Source organism: Lampetra planeri, chromosome 46, assembly GCF_965212315.1.
Source record: "Lampetra planeri chromosome 46, kcLamPlan1.2.h2, whole genome shotgun sequence".
NCBI lineage: Eukaryota > Metazoa > Chordata > Hyperoartia > Petromyzontiformes > Petromyzontidae > Lampetra > Lampetra planeri.
Window position 1 is genome coordinate 4,122,364 of NC_136152.1, and position 18,674 is coordinate 4,141,037.

General features: G+C 48.0%; 1 protein-coding gene across 2 annotated transcripts in view; it reads left to right on the forward strand.

The window, feature by feature from the left end:
- Window positions 1–18,674, forward strand: part of LOC144733339 (adhesion G protein-coupled receptor L2-like) — a 351,793-nt gene that overhangs the window by 282,684 nt on the left and 50,435 nt on the right. For both annotated transcript variants that reach the window (XM_078615186.1, XM_078615187.1), the window contains 6 exons: window positions 646–768; window positions 3,507–3,715; window positions 6,881–7,054; window positions 13,337–13,546; window positions 14,403–14,623; window positions 17,553–17,619. In XM_078615186.1, coding sequence (XP_078471312.1) covers window positions 646–768; window positions 3,507–3,715; window positions 6,881–7,054; window positions 13,337–13,546; window positions 14,403–14,623; window positions 17,553–17,619 — 1,004 coding nt within the window. The remainder of the gene's footprint in view (window positions 1–645; window positions 769–3,506; window positions 3,716–6,880; window positions 7,055–13,336; window positions 13,547–14,402; window positions 14,624–17,552; window positions 17,620–18,674) is intronic.

Consider the following 18,674-nt stretch of genomic DNA (forward strand, 5'->3'; position numbering starts at 1 on the left):
TCACTCACCTCACTCACCGCACTCACCTCACTCACCTCGCTCACCTCACTCACCTCACTCACCTCACTCACCTCACTCACCTCGCTCACCTCGCTCACCTCACTCACCTCACTCACCTCGCACACCTCGCACACCTCGCACACCTCACTCACCCCACTCACCTCACTCACCTCGCTCACCTCACTCACCTCACTCACCTCACTCACCTCGCTCACCTCACTCACCTCACTCACCTCACTCACCTCGCTCACCTCACTCACCTCACTCACCTCACTCACCGCACTCACCTCACTCACCACACTCACCGCACTCACCTCGCACACCTCGCACACCCCACTCACCTCACTCACCTCGCTCACCTCGCTCACCTCACTCACCTCACTCACCTCGCTCACCTCGCTCACCTCACTCACCTCACTCACCTCACTCACCTCACTCACCGCACTCACCTCACTCACCGCACTCACCGCACTCACCTCACTCACCTCACTCACCTCGCTCACCGCGCTCACCTCGCTCACCTCACTCACCTCACTCACCTCACTCACCGCACTCACCTCACTCACCTCACTCACCTCACCATTCATCTGCTGCCGCTGCTCATTGTCACGGTGCGCCGGTCCCGTTCCCCGCACGACTCTGCAGTGCTCTCCATCTTGGTGCTCAACACGGAGGGCTCTCTGCGGGACTACTCCTTCCCGGCGGGAGGCCAGGACGGTGACTCCATCGTTCTCTCCGCCAACACCATCAAGCAGAACAGCCGCAACGGTGCGTCCGGACCCCCCTCCCCACCACTGACCCCCCCCCCATCACCGCCCCCCACCCCCCACGGCAGCCTCCCAGGTGGGGGGTGGATGAAGAAAAGGGGGTGGGGGGGGGTTGGTTACAAACTCACCTGCATAACATCGCTCACTAATCTCTCTGACATTTGGCGAAGCTAAATGACGTTGAATTGTATTTGCTCATTTGAGCGTGGAGACATTTAGACTCGGTAGGATTTTTTTTGTTTACCTTCTTAACGGTCGCTTTGTTTCCCTTTGCATTCGAGTTAAATGTCCATGAGGGTGTTCGTAATCGGAAATCTAGTGCATAATTGCTTAATTGCTTCGAGAATGAAAAAGGATGGGTTGTCTCTTGCACGCAATATTGCAGGCTCTCAAAATCACCACACTCATCGACTGCATAAAAAATATGACAAACATTCTTCTGCAATCATCAACATCATAGGGTTTTTCCATTGTAAATAGACTTGCAGTATATAAACATCATATATAAGCACTCCATTAATTTGCTGTACACATCTTAGTATATAGCGGACTTGCAGCGCTTGGGCTTTGTGGTTCCTCAACAGTTGTGAGAGATGCAATTTGCATAAATGAGAACGCTATATTAAAGTTAACACGATTAATATTATCAATCTCATTGTCAGAGCCGTTGCAATGTAAACTTACTTATAGAATCGTCGTCATTATCGTCTTGTTTTACACGGCATTTTTCATTGCATGTTAACAAAATTGGACTTCTCAAGAAAAATATGAAAAAAAATATCTGAGCATCACGCAATATCTGTTCGGCATTGATTGACGCTTAAAACAAAGATTTATGTTGAATGACGGGAGCTGGGCTTTAACATTTGTTAAAGAGTGAAACGGCTGCAATGTAGAACGTGTTTTCTATTCCGACACGTAAACGTCGGACCATTATATTTTCCTGAATATGGTCCGTCAACATTGCCTGCACAACATATTTTTGGGGAATGCGGGTGATGCATAGGTAATGCTCTCTCGGGTGCCCTTTGCGAGTCATTCCTGCTGTTATCCACTCGGCAATCACGGACTCCAAACACAATTTGTTCGTGGCATAAAAGGAAATTAATATTTTATTAAACCATTATGGTCATGTTCCCCCCCCCCACCCCCCGATTTACACAGCATATGGCCGGCAGGTCGCGGGACCAACACTGTGCCGCTAGGTCTGCATACGTTGGGAAGAATTGTACCGATGTAGGCAGCGCGTGACAGCCAATCATTGGAACAAAGGGCGTTTGTGTGCAACGTGGACAGCTCCGTAAACATGTTGTTTCCTTCACATTGTGCGTCTTAGATTAAAAGAGGCACACGACCCAGAAAACAATTAGGTGCCGTTGTATTACATCAAAACGAACATTGATTTGTGACAATGCACGAATTTAAATCTGCTCAGTTGGCGACGCACTGCTTTGGCCATTACACCACAGTTAGTCGATCGGCAGGTCTTGCGTGGTGGTGGGGTAACGTGGGGCTCACTGCTACCTCTTACAAGATGCCTGGCCAGTGTGGCAGAATAGGTGGAAACACCCTCCGTAGGGGTTCTCTTAAGCCACCACTAGTGGGGGAGACCCCTTCTGCCCGGAGTGTCATCAACGAGTAATTGCATGGCTGCACCTTGTCCTCGTTTTTTTTTTTATAACTACAAATTCACGTCACAAATGCCGGTTAATGTACGAGCAGAAGTCGGTTTTCACATTCCCCTCCTTGCGCTGAGCTCCGTGGAGGACCGTGGAGCAGCTGCCACGTTGCACCGCATCTTGCCACGGCCACAGAGATCCCACCTCGTGAATGGAGGCGATAGGAGACTGCTCCTGCGTAGGGTTTTGCGTTCGTGCCGATTCGCTCGCCCGTTGTGGTTTTCGTGTTTTGCACCGCAAAATTCGTCGACGCAATAACCAAAGTTTTGCCCCCAGTGCGTCGAGAAAAACTGCAGACGTCACGCCATGCTGGAACAAAAGGTTGGGGCATGGTGACGAGAAACACGTGGTACAACGCGATCGCACATCGGAGGGAGCTGATAGGGCGTTACGGAACTAAGAGGGCATTGTAGGAGTACAAATGAAATGCGCATGGCCGTCACTTGAATTTCAGGCAGATATAAATCCTAGATATGTTCGTACAAAGTAACAGATATTTATTTTTGGGTCGCATTTTCGTGGCATAAACACGTCGACGAAAGGAACAATGCAGCCGTGCATGTGCTTGTGATTGCATGACACCTCTGCTCTGTTTATTGCACCTTACTTTCTCATCCCGCATCACAATATATTTTCCAAAACTGCCGATTCCAGATGACACTGTCATTAATATTTCGTCTCGACTGAAACTCATCGCTGTCAGAAGCAGAAGCAGCAACAGGGGTTTTTCTCGACACTGGTCGCTTGAGGATAATTACTTTTGCTGGCGGTGTCACGAGACACTGTCACAGCTGTCGTGTTACCCACCTGACCTTGCTTATGAGGCCTGCACTAAAACGCGGTGAAACGTGGACCACTCCGGTTGGCACCACGGGCCTTCTCTGCCCACGCATTCCCAACGGTGGCGGTGGTGACATTGGTGGTGGGGCAACAGGTGCATTTGTGCCGACGTGAATTTTTGACAGCTCCTGCATCTTTAACGATCCGTCCCGCGAACGTCATATTGCGGGAAAACGAAACGCTGGGCGACACGAGGTTTGCGTGCGCTGGGTCTCTGCAGGCGTGACGAAGCTGGTGTTCACTCTGTACGACAAGCTGGCTCCCTTCCTGAGCACGGAGAACGCCACGGTGGGGAACGCACTGAACAACGCGACGGGCCAGAACCACTCGCTGGCGGTGAGCTCGCGCATCATCTCGGCCTCCATCAACAAGGAGCTGAACCGCGTCTTCCTCAGCGAGCCCGTCGTCTTCACGCTGCGCCACAACCAGGTGAGGAGGGGTTGGGGGGGGGGGGCCCTCCCGGGGGGGGCCCTCCCCCGCAGAGCTTCGGCGTGGTCGGTGTTTGGCGCCGTTCTTTTAGCGGAAGGCTCTTCGCGAAGGCGCGACGTTTCACAAACGCGGCGTGCGCTCTTTTCGCGGTTGGGGAGTGATCTTGCCACGTGTTTTCCCAATTGAGTGATTAGCGCGTTTTTAAATACAGCTCGCGTAGCGAGGTCTTTCACGTCCGCTGTGAAGCGGGGGGGGGGGGGGGGCGTCTACTTGTGCCTCACGCACTGCGTGTGGGGCTCAAACGGTGAAATCCTGCGACAGGTGGCGAACGCGCATCCACATTCACTTTGACGTCTGCCCATCGACTCCGGTGCACACGTGGGCAGGAGAGAATCACGATTGGTGGCCGAGAGCCAGCCAACAGTGGACATTCCACATTTGATGATGGGGACTCAAACTCTACATCGGACAACAAGAAATTGCGAGCAGAGTCAACCTTCTCAATGTGAGACGAAGGCTCGAATCACATGACAACCCATCCCTGAATGTGATTTATCCTACTCGTGAGTATGAAGATGTAAAGCTGTCAAAATGTTTTATTTAATTGCAATTCAAATTATAAAACATTACGGGTTATTATGTACCGCCTGCCGTTGCACAAAACTTTCAAAGCGATGAGGAATCGTGCGAAATAATTTTAAAAGATGTGCTCCCACCCCACCCACCCACCCACCGCTCGCTTGCATTGGCACCGCCAATTGGTGACAGATGGATTTTTAATGAGAAGATTCTCACTGCTGATTTTCTTAATCACAACGAAGATCTTCACACATTTCAAGTTCCACAGCATTTATCGTTGAACCAGCAGGAACGTCATCGTGATAAAACCCAGGATCCTGGCAGAGCCGATTGCCGCTCTAAAAATAGCAAAAAAAGGTGCTCTACTTTTATATTAGAACAGACCCAACCAGGAACATGATTATGCTTTAAGATAACACCGCGTTTAATTTGCTTTGAAGTGTGTTTTATTTCCATAGCACCAACTCGAAATATAATTAGTGAGTTCAATTATCAACGTCCATTTTCATAAACGGTAAAGTAACCAAAATGCGTCCGCTGATATCCTCAGCCCTGTGTTGATGAAGAGAATGGTGAAAGAATTACGTGACCCTTTCAGAAGGAGCGAGCAATGTGAATGTTGGGTCAGGTTGGTAAATAGGAAGCGTTTGTGTAATGGACCTGTGCCTTTAGTTTGTCAGTGACATACAGATATGGTGTGGGAATACCAGATACGTTTCATGGATAGACAGGGGCATATGAAAAAGTCTGGTTTTAAAAAAAACTTTGCAAATGATCATGAACATCAATACATCGACAATCTGTGCTTTGTGTATAATTGTGGCCATATGCACAACCTCGAAAAGTTGTAATTCAAGGGTCACGATTTAGTCGAAGAATCAACTATTTTCAATGCTTCCCAACACGGCAGCAAGAAGCGTCTGGGTTCGTGTTCTGCATGGGTCTACTCTGGGTTCTCCAGTTTCCTCTGATTTCTAACTAACAAAAAACCCCCATAGAATCTCACTGGTATCGCCAAAAACATCCCAACGCTGAAAATGTACCCTCAAATAACACAATAATGATTACACATAGCAGTAACATTGCCCCCTGCTGTGAAACACTTGGCAGAACCTTCCTAAAAAGTGTATTGGTAATCAATAAACAAGTTTCATAATAATTAGGTTGAAAGCATGAATGCATCGGTTCTATCCATCTGTCTGCATGTAATATTGGGTGACAATGATCAAGGGTTTACCCATAACACCAAAAGCCCAGTGCAAAAGTACATTTGCTTTGCCTGCCAAGATGATGACGTCATTTCACATGACGTCATCTGACCACATCTCACATCGTGCGAGGTTACTGTCGCTAATTAAACACCGATGAGGACGGTCGCACAGGGTGAACAACGCAAGGATATGTGCGGCGCATCTACGAACGCCCTCGGTCTCAGCCAAAGCCACCAGCTCAGTAGAACTGCATGTGTGGGTCACGTGGTCGTGGCTGGGGACCATGGAGCCTGAAGGGGTGGAGACAGAACACAACGTTGGAACGCGTTACCGAAGCTGTGGGTGTGCACGATTTGCCTTCCCTATTTGTACAACGCCTTGAGATGCGGTTTGCATGTAGACTCTGCATATATTTAGTTATATTGTGCTGCGTTACTGCACCAGCGGTGTGTGTCGCGTTGTATAATAATGATAGTTCAATTTATAATGCGCGCAAATTTGCAGACGTAGTGGCTGCAACTCTGGCTCTGAAATGTGCCAACTCGTTAACGTAGCCCCCCCCCCCCACCCTCCGTGTTTGCATGCGCGGATGGTGGCTATTGTCGCGGTAATCAAGTGAAGCGTTCTACGGCAACGGTGTGATTTAAGCTGGCATAGCGTAATTTGACAGCGTTATGAATACGGACATGTAGACTAACTGATTAAATTTCGGCATATCTCATTTTTTTATGGGACTGAAAGTTTTGCTCGTAATGAATTGCGCTTGCGGCGACTATCGTGCCTGTTGGTGATTTAGGAATGTGCACTGCTTACGGCAACGCATTACACGCCGACACATTTTCCTTTGCACGTTGAACTTCAGCATTGAAGTCCCCGTCTATAATGAACGGGCTTTCTTAGCACATTTGTTTTTATGGAGTTTTACCCTGGACTGTTGAGAGTCTTCAAATTTATTTTACAAAACGTCCACATGATACGCGACAAATTCTCTGAGGATTTGCAGTCATAAAGATGGATTGTAAAAACAGTGACAATTGCGTTGCATCCACATTTGTAAAACACACTCTGCGAGTTAAGGGCACATTGTGGAAAGCCTCATGCCCATGTTTGTAACATGCTGAACACTCGTTTATGAAATTCATCGACGAGCCGTAATCATTTAGCTGAACAGCAATGTTTAACATTTGACAGTTTCTTTTCCTTAAACGTATTTTTCGTTTATTTATTTTGCATTGGAGGACCACGAGAAACTAGGGAGGAGGCCTCTGTCCAGCAGTTGATTGATCAAGCGTGATGGTAATGATGGTAATGATGGTAATGATGGTGATACTGTCGCATAGATAACCGGTTGCGGGAATGTTGTCGTGATTTTCAGTCCGATGGAAACTTCAACCCCAACTGTTCCTTCTGGAACTATTCGTCGCACACGATGCTGGGCCACTGGTCGAGCCACGGCTGCAAACTGCTGTTCACCAACGCCTCCCACACGACCTGCGCTTGCAACCACCTGACCAACTTCGCGGTGCTCATGGCGCGCCGTGACATCGAGGTACGTCCATCCATCATCTCTCCACCTGGTAAAGCCACGGTGGCCAGATGTTAACTCTCCAGGACGTCGTGGGTTCCATCTCGACTCTGACGCCTGCTGTATATTTGGAGTTTGCATGTTCTCCCGGTGGTCGCGTGGATTTTTCTCCGGGTCCGCTGGTTTTTCCCTCCTCGTTTAGAATCAACATGTATTTAGGCTATTGGGCTGCTGCCATAAATCTCCACATGATAAGCCACTTCGTTCGTTGACCTATCATTTGTGATAGCTAGGTCGCTTCTGAAAAGAGCTATATAACTCAGTCGGCCTTTCCTGATAAAATAAAAATAAATAGTTTTTGTTTAATTTAAAATGAGCACCAGCATCGTTGATTCAAAGCGAGCGCTTTGGGAAAACGGCGACGTTCCCAATAAATGTTTAATCGCCAACCTAACCATTGAGCCACCCTGGATGAGACCTGCCCTGAAAACAATGGTGCACACCGAACCAAGTAACCAGAGCACCCTCGGCAGACGTGGTCACCGCCTGTTCGAGTGGAAGTCGAACAGGCGGACCACGATGAGAACCTCAGGAATTCAGTGGAGGCTTCCCCCCCAAGGCTGCTCGCTCTGACTATGAGACCTGTACACATGGACGTATGAGTTGGTATAAAATGCCATACGTGACAGGAATTGTCATTGTTTGGAGAGATTAACCCATGCCAGGAAAATGCCAATGCCTCCTCCACCACCACGTGTGTGCCGTCCCACGATGCTCTTTGTGTCTATGCGTTAGTCTCAAAGCCAGGAGTACCCCAGCATTTTGGAGAGAGAGGTAGCTTGATCACGTACGCTAGTTTGTGAAACTTCTGAAGCCGCTCGGCTGATATAAGGTGGCCAGGAGATAGAAGTCCGTTGCGGAGCTGCGGGTACCTATCCCCGTGTAAGCGTGGTGGGTGAAGTTGCACATTCTATTTAAAAAAACGAAATGGCCAAACATCCCAATGCAGGACCCTCATGAAAAATTATAATTGAGACTCGGTGAGACCTTTTTCTGGAGAAATAAAAGATTGCTGTATTATTACACTTTGAATTGATTATTCCATGTCTATGTAGATATTAGTTAATTGCCAGTGAGCATATTTGTTTTGTTATCCAGGTAAGATTCATTGAGTATGAATATTGTTCTGCGGGAGTGTCCATCATTGGGACGTGTAGCCCGTTCGATGTCAATGAGTGTCAACGGGTGATTTGCTCAGCGTGGGAGGGGGCAAATCGAATGCCCTGACAAAATGAACCACGCACATTTGTATGTTGAATTTAGCACGGTTGGCTACGTACAGCGTGAAAGAAGTTCAACATACATACACACATGCTGTGAACATACCCAACCGTGCTAATCGGAGGTGTGCATGTCAGGGGGATAGCAGTCAAAGCCCCGCACAGCAAGAACCGACCCGCTTGCTGTACTCGCTTCACCCGGCCGTCTGGCAGCGCAACCTGTGGGTTTGTGAGATCCACCTTCCTTTGCCACCAAAATTCAACTCATCATTTGATGATGATGGTGCTGCGATGTCAGCAGTCCACAGGCACAGGTAGCAAAACAAACTCATCACATTCATTAATAACACCGCGGCCTTAATAAAAGGACAAAATATTTATTCATAATAAATGTTTTTGGGTTATTATGAATGTGATCTAACCCAAAAACCTTTCTCATGAATAATTCTGGGCGCGAAAGCTTTGCGTGTTAAACCGACACATATTTAATTGGCGATGTTTCGGGCCGTGGCCCTTATCCATTGCATGTTTTCCTCCAAAGCGGGGGATGAGAGGCGAGTGAGTCATCAGTATTCCGGGTGGGCGAGACAGAAGGATGTCTGCTTGTGTGCTCCCTTCACTTCATTAACGGCTCTGCTGCCGCTCTCTGGACTCTGCTTGCCAAATGAGCCCATTAAGTTGGCTTAAAAAGTGTAAAACCCCCACGGAGGAGTTATTAAGTGTGATTTTATAATAAATAAGAAGCAAAAAAAAAAATGACTGGATCAGCGTGCTACGGCTTAGTGAAGAGAGCACGAAACTTACTCGGAAGATCACGAGTCCAGAGGCACAATCGGGCGTTCACCTCAGCCCACTGGAGACGATACGAAGGGCGAATGCTTTGTGAAATGTCAACACTGGTCGTGCGACGGAGAAACCGGTCTCCCGACCGTAGGTCACGCCAACCAATGGTGGTGCATCGTGCGTTTTCAGATGCGCTTCTGCGGCCGTCTGGAACGCTCTTCCTTCCGATATTGGGAAGCCACTGGAGTTATGCACTTTTCAATCTACATTGACAAACTCATTTGTTTAGAACTGCTTTTTGTGTTTAGTTTGTTGTCCTTCCTCCACACCTCCTATTAGCACGGTTGGCTATGTATGGTGCGAAAGAAGTTCTACATATATACAAAGTAAAAAAAATCGAAGACGTAATCTCCCTCCCTCCCCTCCCTCTGTCTGTCTTCACACAAAGAGCCTACGAATACCAGGGACCGTGAGCACCAAACGTATGGGTGTGTGTGTATACACACACATTGCATCAATGTGGGGAACGGTAGTGTAGTGGTGAGCATGCTATGCTACAGCCCCGTAACCGGAGTTCGAATCCCGTTCAAGGACACCGCCAGTGACGATTATCTTAACCGGTCTCGGGCCTCCCCTAGGTCGACTCAGCCTCAAATTAGTACATGGTGCAGTGTTTAAACATCCACAATGGGGAGACAAAGGCGGCCCTGTGTGGTGCTGGCCACCCACCCCTTCGTGTGCCGTGCAGGCCTTCATAGGCGCTCGCTAACAGCGCTCGCTCCGAGTCTGCCAAGGCTCTAACGGGGGGATCTTTGTCTTTGTGTGCACACTCCCGCAAAGGCTTGCTGCTCAAGCCTGAACTCTCACTTGTGGACTGCACAATTGCAGAGCACACACTACACAGCCAGTGCAGACTAGATAGAGGGACCTTTTTAAATCAGAGCACGTGTAAGCTAAGGCTGAGCAAATGGGCTATTTAATTGAACACACAGCTACCAAAAGGGGTAGGGGACACGGTGGAGGTCGTCTTGGGGATAATAAAGCAAAGGGGCACCCACGTAGAGTCGAAATGGAGTCTGATATTGTTGAACCTGGAATAGGAGAGGAGTCGAGGATTGTCGCCACGAAACCTCTGCCCAGTTTCTCTTCCGTCCCCCGTCATTCCATTACATCCCATCAATCTATTATCGTCCCTCCCGATATGTTATGCACTTTTACAAGGATGTATACCATGCCGTAAAACGTATGTTTCTCCCGTCTCATTCAATTCCACCGTAGCATTTGTGAGCAAGGGAAGAAGATTTACGTGACAGTGTATTTCATATAAAGTTAAGCGTAATGCTTCATAAATATTACTCTTCTCTCTTTCCGCTTGATGAATGAAAAGTGCGATAACTACCGCAAACGAGTATATATATATGTTTTACTCCGAAGATGGGTCCGGCCTTTAATACATTATTTAAAAGGCCGCTGCTTGATTGTTATCGCACCTTCCATCTTGCACAGTACACACGTGCCGTCACGGGCCTCTTGCGCATCCAACTGCAAACCCTCGCGATACCCATGCCTGATAGGTGATTCACAGCGTAAACATGATAAATGGACGGTTAAGACACATCTGTCTTTATGAGCCCTGAGATTGTGCCAGGAACTGTTGCATCAATACATCAATAAGCTGACATTCTGCACAGCCTAATGTAATAATTCTGGGCAGGGCCCTCAAGGTGACTGATGGGGTGGGATGTGATGGCATTTCTATTGCGCTCATTGAAAACCGACACCTGTTACTGGCGATACCGCTTTCCCTCTCCGCCCGACTCCCCCATCATCGTGCTTGCAGATCGCCACTTCATCTCCTACGGATTGGCCTCGCCTAATTTATTTGTGTCACTTTGGTTCTCCATAATTAGTACATTCGTCTTGGCTCTGCATCCTGGTGTTGTGTTCACGGTGGGGAGATGTCAATTACCTCACCTGGTATACAGGAGGTCGTGGCTTCGATCCCGACCCTGACACCCGTATATTTGGAGTTTGCATGGTCGCGTGGATTTTTCTTCGGGTGCTCCGGTTTTTCCATCCACATTTAGAATCATCATGTATTTAGGCTATTTGGCTGCTGCCATACATTTCGACACGATAAGCCACTTCGTCGAGCTATCATTTGTGATAACCAGGTTGCTTCTGAAAAATAGCTATGTAGCTCTCAGTGGGCCTTAGCCGGTGAAAAAAATTAAAAAAAATTTAAAAAATCGCGCTCGAGTATCCGCGCGCACTGCGTGTCCTGACCTTTCCCTCGTGTTGAAACGTCTGCCTTTCGTAACGTCACGTGCACGCTGTCGCACGTAGTGTCCCTGTGTTTCTTCAGCTACACGCTTGCGATTTTTGACATTTTGAAACACAGAGCAAAGATGGCATTTCGCTGGGTGGTTACTATGCCGTCGCGAGAGGCTTGCAGGTTCAAATTCCCCTCCGGGTTCAAATTCAGGCCATCAGTCAACAATGGTGACCTTAAAGATAGATTGGCCCCCACCATACAAATGTGGAGTTTTTAAAAATTGCAACAGCACTCCCGACAGAGATTAGCACTGCTTAATTGCTCGCTTGAGCAGCGAAATTTTGTAATTTTTAGTTGAAATCCACAGCACTTTAGCCTTTTCATTAAAATTAATGAAGGCATTGAAATCACGATTCCCGTCTGTCTGGCATCACTCTAACGGCCGTAATCCTGAACCAATTTTGATGGAACATGAATCAAAATGTTTGGTAGGCTACGGAGAAGACCCATTTTGTTGGCCAGAAAAATCTACCATCTTGGCATTGGTTATGCATTTCCATTTTTCCAAATTGCTCTTTGCCATAGAAATGTGGACAATTTCACCATCGGCTTATTACTGCGCGAGAATATTGGCACAGCCCAAAGCTCATTTAATCAGAAATACCCTTTGATATGTTTTTTGTTATGCGTCAGCTACAATTCATCATTATCAGCCATTATCTATCTACTGCTGGACAAAGACCTCTCCAAGCCATCGCCATCTCTCAATATTCTGTGATGGATCAGTGCACCGAGCACCCGCACTCGAACTGATTACATCACTCCATCTCCTCAGTATGAATCCTCTCGGACACATTCAATTCCTTGGCTGGCACTCGATCACTCTTCTTCACCATTGGCTGTCATCTCTTCCAGCCAAGATGTGTCCTGCTCAAGCCCGCCTACCCACCTTCATCGTTTGCATTGCGCCTTCAACCTGCTTAGGTTCTCCAATCCTCGCGGTCCTCTGTCTGGCCTCTCGACCTAATAATTCCCAGCATGCATCTCTCTTTTTATTTTTTGTTTCTCTTTTCTTCGTTAATGAGCGTGTTGGTTGTTGAACCATGCGTGATGGCAGGTATTAGCAGGCGCTGATTATAAGACTTCTTCCTGATGCGCATCGCGTTGTTGCTTCTGTTCTTAAGTTCAGCTTCGTGGTGCAGTTACGCTTTACAAAGTCGTGGTGGGTGCACAACCGCTGTCATGTAGCCGGTTTGCTTAGGGCACTGCCTCGGGTGCTCTGAATGATCCTAAAATATATTTTTTTAAAGTAGACTTTTTTTGCTTCATCAGACCAATAGATTATTTTTCAAAATCATTTTCATTTTTTGTACATTCAAGTCCTCAACTATAATTGAAAGTGAAATATCAAATAGAAGTAAGTTTTTATATATATTCAAAAGCACTTAAATAAATTAGAACATTTTCTAAAGTTTAGATACCCAGTTGTTTTTGTTTTCTCAGCAGTATTCAGTACTCGGATTGTCACCGATGCATGTTTAAGAATTAATTGAATAATAGCTAAAAGTAAACATATTTTTGTAAAGAATCTTCATATCAACCACCTTTTCTGAAACTGTACCTCCACAACTTCTAGCAGCTCGGGAATTGTATTTCCTTACGGAATGTTTATCTCTGGTACCGAGGAAACCGTGCATGAGTTGGTTTGTGCTGCCCGAACTGACTTGCTTATAACGGTGGTGCCTGCATCAGCTGGCTGGCTGACTCAGAGGCCAGATTTCTGACCCAGGGCCACCGAGTTCCTGTTTTGAAATCCAGACCGCCACCGGTGATTAAACCGGCTTCTCACCTGCATCGAGTTGTGTTTCTGCCTCCACCACCAGCGTCGTGACCAATGGTCCGTGTGCTGCATTTCGCCAAATGACGACGTCCGTTTGCCCGCGTGCCGCTCTTTCCCCACCCGCGCAGTACGGAGACAAGGCCCACGAGCTGCTGCTCCTGGTGATCACTTGGGTGGGGATCCTCGTGTCGCTGCTCTGCCTCGCCATGGCCATCTTCACGTTCTGCTTCTTCCGCGGCCTGCAGAGCGACCGCAACACCATCCACAAGAACCTGTGCATCAACCTCTTCCTGGCCGAGATGCTCTTCCTGCTTGGCATTGACAAAACGCAGTACACGGTACGAACGCGCTCGCGCCCATCCAACCGGAGCCGCTTCGATTTTTGTAGGGACAGTCCTGGTGGTTTCACAAAATCTGTCCCGGTGCACCCTAAGCATTTGTGAAGTTTGGGAATGCGTTCCCCCTCACCGCTCCTCACCCCCCCTAACCCCTCACCCCCCCCCCCCCCCCCCACTAATTTAAAACGTTCTGGATTCATGACGCGGGCGAAGGGTGCGGCTACCGGGAAAGTGGATGGAGCTCTTTCCACAGTGCACAGGGCTTTCCAAGCAGAGGGCAAGGCGACTGGGGAAGCCGGCTGGGTTAGCGGGGAGTGGTGGCGTCGCGGTTGACATGCGCTGCGCTACGAACCCGGCGACCCCAGTTCGATTCCCGCTCACGGCCAACACCGGTGACGATTATCTGAATCGGTTCTGGGCCTCTCTAGGTCGACTCAGCCTCAAATTATTACCTGATGCGATGTGCAAACATCGCCGCTGGGGAGACAAAGGCGGTCTGGCATGGTGCTTGCCACCCACCCTGTCGTGTGCCGTTCCCGCCTTCATAAGTGCTTCTCGCTAACAGCACTTGTCCCTACAGTGTGTTAAGGCTATGCGGGGAACCTTTGTCTTTATGGTTGGCAAGGGAGTAGGTGGCGTCTTTGAGCAGTGCTTAGGGCGAACGTTGGAGAGAAAGGAGAGGACGCTCCGTGTGGCTGCGTAGAAAAAAATCTGACGGCTCGCCACGTGTTCTTGCTTGAGCCTCCCGGAAAATGTGGTCGCATTAACTTTTACTCAGTACGCTGCACATGGTCCCGGCGGGCACGCGACTCGGTAGTAGTTCACCGCGGGGCTTTGCGGGTCGTTCCTCCGGCAGATCGTGTGCTCGGTGTTCGCTGGGCTGCTGCACTTCTTCTTCCTGGCGGCATTCGCGTGGATGTGCCTGGAGGGAGTGCAGCTCTACCTCATGCTCGTCGAGGTGTTTGAGAGCGAGTACTCTCGCCGCAAATACTTCTACCTCTTCGGCTATGGCCTGCCCGCCGCCGTGGTGGGCATATCCACCGCCATCGACTACACAAGCTACGGCACCGCCAAAGTGTGAGTGTCGTGACCCTGCCCTACTCTGAAGTGGCTCTCCGATGCGTGTATATGGCTTTAGCCGGCATGCGGAGCGAAACGTCGGACATCGTGCCGAGCGACACACTATCAAACTAACTATAAACTATTTTCATTTCACCAGGTTAGGCCCACTGAGCTATATAGTTATTTTTCAGCGGAGACCACAAATGATAGCCCAACACATTGGCTTATCATGTGGATATTTATAGCAGCGAAATACTCTAAACGCGTGATGTTCAATCTGAATGTGGAGGGGAAAACCAGAGGACCCGGCGAATATACGGATACAACCGCCTGCGTACAGTCATACACATTTCAACAATTCTGCAGCCAGTGCCACCCTATCACAGTGTTGCTGTGTTCTTGCAATAGCCACTGATATGTATATCCAGTTTGTTGTTTGACTTCTGTCTGAAAAACAAAGTTGGCGCACGCCGACGCCGGATGGTTCTCTTGACAATTCAGTCAGTTGGTTTGTGTTTGGCACGTCGAGTCGTTTGGGATGCTCCCACTGATATCCGAGGGATAATAGATGTCCTCGCCTGGCGCTCTGAGTCCTGGGCGCACGACATGATTAATATTAATGCAGACTAGATATGTGGTGATCTCATTAATATAGATGATGTTAGGCAGCCAAGACTCAGGCACCGTCCAGTGGCCGGTGTCACCTGTGATGGCACCACCCCGTGCCGCACACTCGACTTGAACGCCGAAGTGAATGGGCCAGAGCATGCTCATGGATTATTCATTGACGCGCGACTGCATTACATTTTTTTATTATCATCAATCCAATTTGTTTCCCGAATAGCACAAGAACAGAATTTTTAAATTAATATTTTATACGCTCTTATATAATGCGAAAGTAAAGGTGCAGTCCTGCAATTACCAATGCCATCTCTGGCATAAAGACATTCACTAGAGGGAGCTCTAGATACCCACTCTAGAGGGTCTTTGGCCTACTCATCCACACTGGCCAGATATATTGAAAGAGGTGGGAGTACCCTCCTAAGTGGCGGTGACATCACCCGGCACTTGTGCCAGGCTAGGTGCACTTTGAGGCCACGTGAAGTGTCGAAGGCTCGCTGGCAGGTCGTCTGGGGACAGACTCAGCAGGCGCACCAGCTGTGCTCTATTCTATTTCGAATTCATAAAGCACACGCTCCCTGCCATACACCGCCACACACGACCTGCCAATCTACGGACTCCAGTCCACCCATCTAACTACTGCGGAAGAGTAGGCCAAATACCTTGTTCTCGAGAAACTTTCGGTAGCTCCCTCCATTGGAGGCCCTTCCTGCGGCAGTGCCAAGAGCAAACTTATAGCAGGGCTACGCTTTTAAGTTTTCCGCCACAAAATGTTTACTTGAATATGAGCTTACTCGTTTTAGTGGAAACTCCGCAGTGGTACAAGAAATAAATAAAACTTTGCGTCAATGTTCACGCCCATATGAACGTTTAAAAATGTTGTCTTTGATGTGGCAACATCGTTTCAAATAACACGACGCGCTTGCTAAGCACCCATAACATTACCCGGCAGTTAACTCCCCATTCATTGGGGTTCATCTCAACGGGACTCTGGAATGTTCACCCTTTATTCCTCCTCGTCAATATTTGAGCAGGCGTGCCACATAATTCGCCTGCCTGAAACTAAATCACAGCGCGTTTATTTGGCGGTTTTATGAGAGAGAGCGCGCGACCTTTTTGGGAAGAGGTTTACGTGGCGGCGGTGGTGGCGGCAACAGCCCAAACAAAAGAATCGCTCATCGCGGCAGCTGCTTGCCAAGTTCAGAGTCGCCCTCGTAAAGAATCGTGTCAACAAAAAAAACGCAAAACAAATAAGCAAAGAGACATCAGCGTGGGGTTTATGGGAGGGCATCTGCCGCCAAATTTTAAATTGCAATTTTTTTGCACTCATTTAAAAAGAGAGTCTCGTCACCTTTGTCATTAACGTCAAAAATTTAATTTCCAAAGTAAAATTTAATTTTACCTAAATGTTTTCTACTCTCAAAAATAGTCATTGCCCTTAAACATTAGACTGTGTTGTATTTTTTGTAATTACTGGCGAAACGTCGTACTCAGATTGTAAATGTTGTGGCTTGGCTCTCCAACACACCGATGTGCTGAACTAGTAACGAATTAGCACGTTTTGTTTACGTGACAACCCTCACCAGTTGGCTGTGTCGGGTGGTGGCGGGTTTAACGACACATTTATATATTTACACGCTCTAACCCAAAAAAAACTGTATTATGGATGATATTGTTTTTTTTTATTCAAGCTTATGCAATACTGCCAATGCAGTCCCTTAATTTGAACATTTTTGTTCAGTCTGCTTATATTTTTGTAGATTGTTTTACAGGCACATAGTGTCTACACGGACACGACCGCCTTGGCCTAGGTGGTTGTGCTGTCGTGTAGCTCTGTGGAGTATGTTTGGATTGTGCTTCGTGTGTTGTACGGCACGACGCCCGACGTTTCGGCTCAATGTGCTGGGATCATTTTCAATGACCGAACTTCCATGCTGGTAAGCTTGTTTGGTAACTGCAGTTCAGTTCCTGAGTAAGCACGCAGAACGTGGAGTGAAATGCCAAACAGCACGCGGTAAACCTGAACACGCATTGGAGAGCTCTGGGTATTCTGTAATTTTAAGTGCTTAGAACAGTGGTCCAATAGTTTATAGGGAATGCTGTTGCTAATGACATCGGGAAAATTTGGCAACATTTGATTAACTATCCAGACTAGCTATTTTACAGAAGCGACCGGCCACAAATGATAGCTCAACAAAGTAGCTTATCATGTGGAAATTGTTAGCAGCAAAATAATCTAAACGCATGTTTCTAGATGTTGAGGGGACAAAAAACTGCTGATGGGCAGGGTTTACGTTGACTCCTCTGCGGCTGTTCTCTTCAGGTGCTGGCTCAGGACAGACAACCATTTCATCTGGAGCTTCCTCGGGCCTGTCGCTCTGATCATCCTGGTGAGTAACGGCGACTATGCGGGAAGAATTTGTCGCTTTTACATAATCATTGTTCCCCTGCTTTTACTTCTCGTTACGGATCATTGCTATCGTTCGTCTTGCCCACGTGATTGCCCCCCTCCGCCTCCCTCTCCCCCAGCCAGCCCCCTCCGAGATCGTTTTTCGTTGAGGGAAACTTAGCGCGAGAAACGGTACACGCATCGCAACAGTTTTGTTGACATCCTCTTTGTTTACATGGGGGACTGACGCCTAATGACTCATTCCTGCGAACGATGCTCTCCCAGAGTCTTTTGCATCCCCTCCCGTGTCCACCGGATGCCTGACTCGATCGCCTACCATGTGACCGACCAATTTTCATCAGATCTCAGAATCTTAATCGGGATTGAGCCTGGATAGTGTTTTACTATTTCTATCTAGCGAAGTTTATTTTACCAGGTAAGGCCCACTCAGTTATATGGCTCTTGTTCAGAACCGACTTGACCACAAATCCTAACCACAAATCCATACCTCCGCTTAACACGGTCGGCTACAGCCGTGCAAAATAATTTCAACATACATACAGATGGTAGCTCAAAGAAGTGGCTTGTCACGTGGACATTTATAGCAGACAAATACTCTAAACACACGTTTCTAAATGTGGAGGGAAAAACCGGAGGACCCGGGGAATATATCCACACAATCAGCAGGAAAACACGCAAACTCAAAATATACAGGCGTCGTCATGGTCAGGATCGAACCCACGATCTCCTGCATACCAGGCGAGGGAGTTAACATCTCAATGTTTACATGGTGCCCTTTGGATGGGTGATCACCATGCATGGCAGGTTGTTACCGGCGACGCAGCACAGGACAGTGCAGCGCAATCCATTGTTGTACTGTATTTATGCGGTTCCGCAACTACACTTTCCCCACCTTTGCCAACCAACAAGTGCATGTCTACCAGATAAAAATACATTGTAAAAAATTACGTGGTGGTTGTAAGAGGGAGGGGGTATGGTCGAACTGTATAGTGCATTCGCCATTTGTTGCATATGTTCGCAGTTTGAACCCAGTGG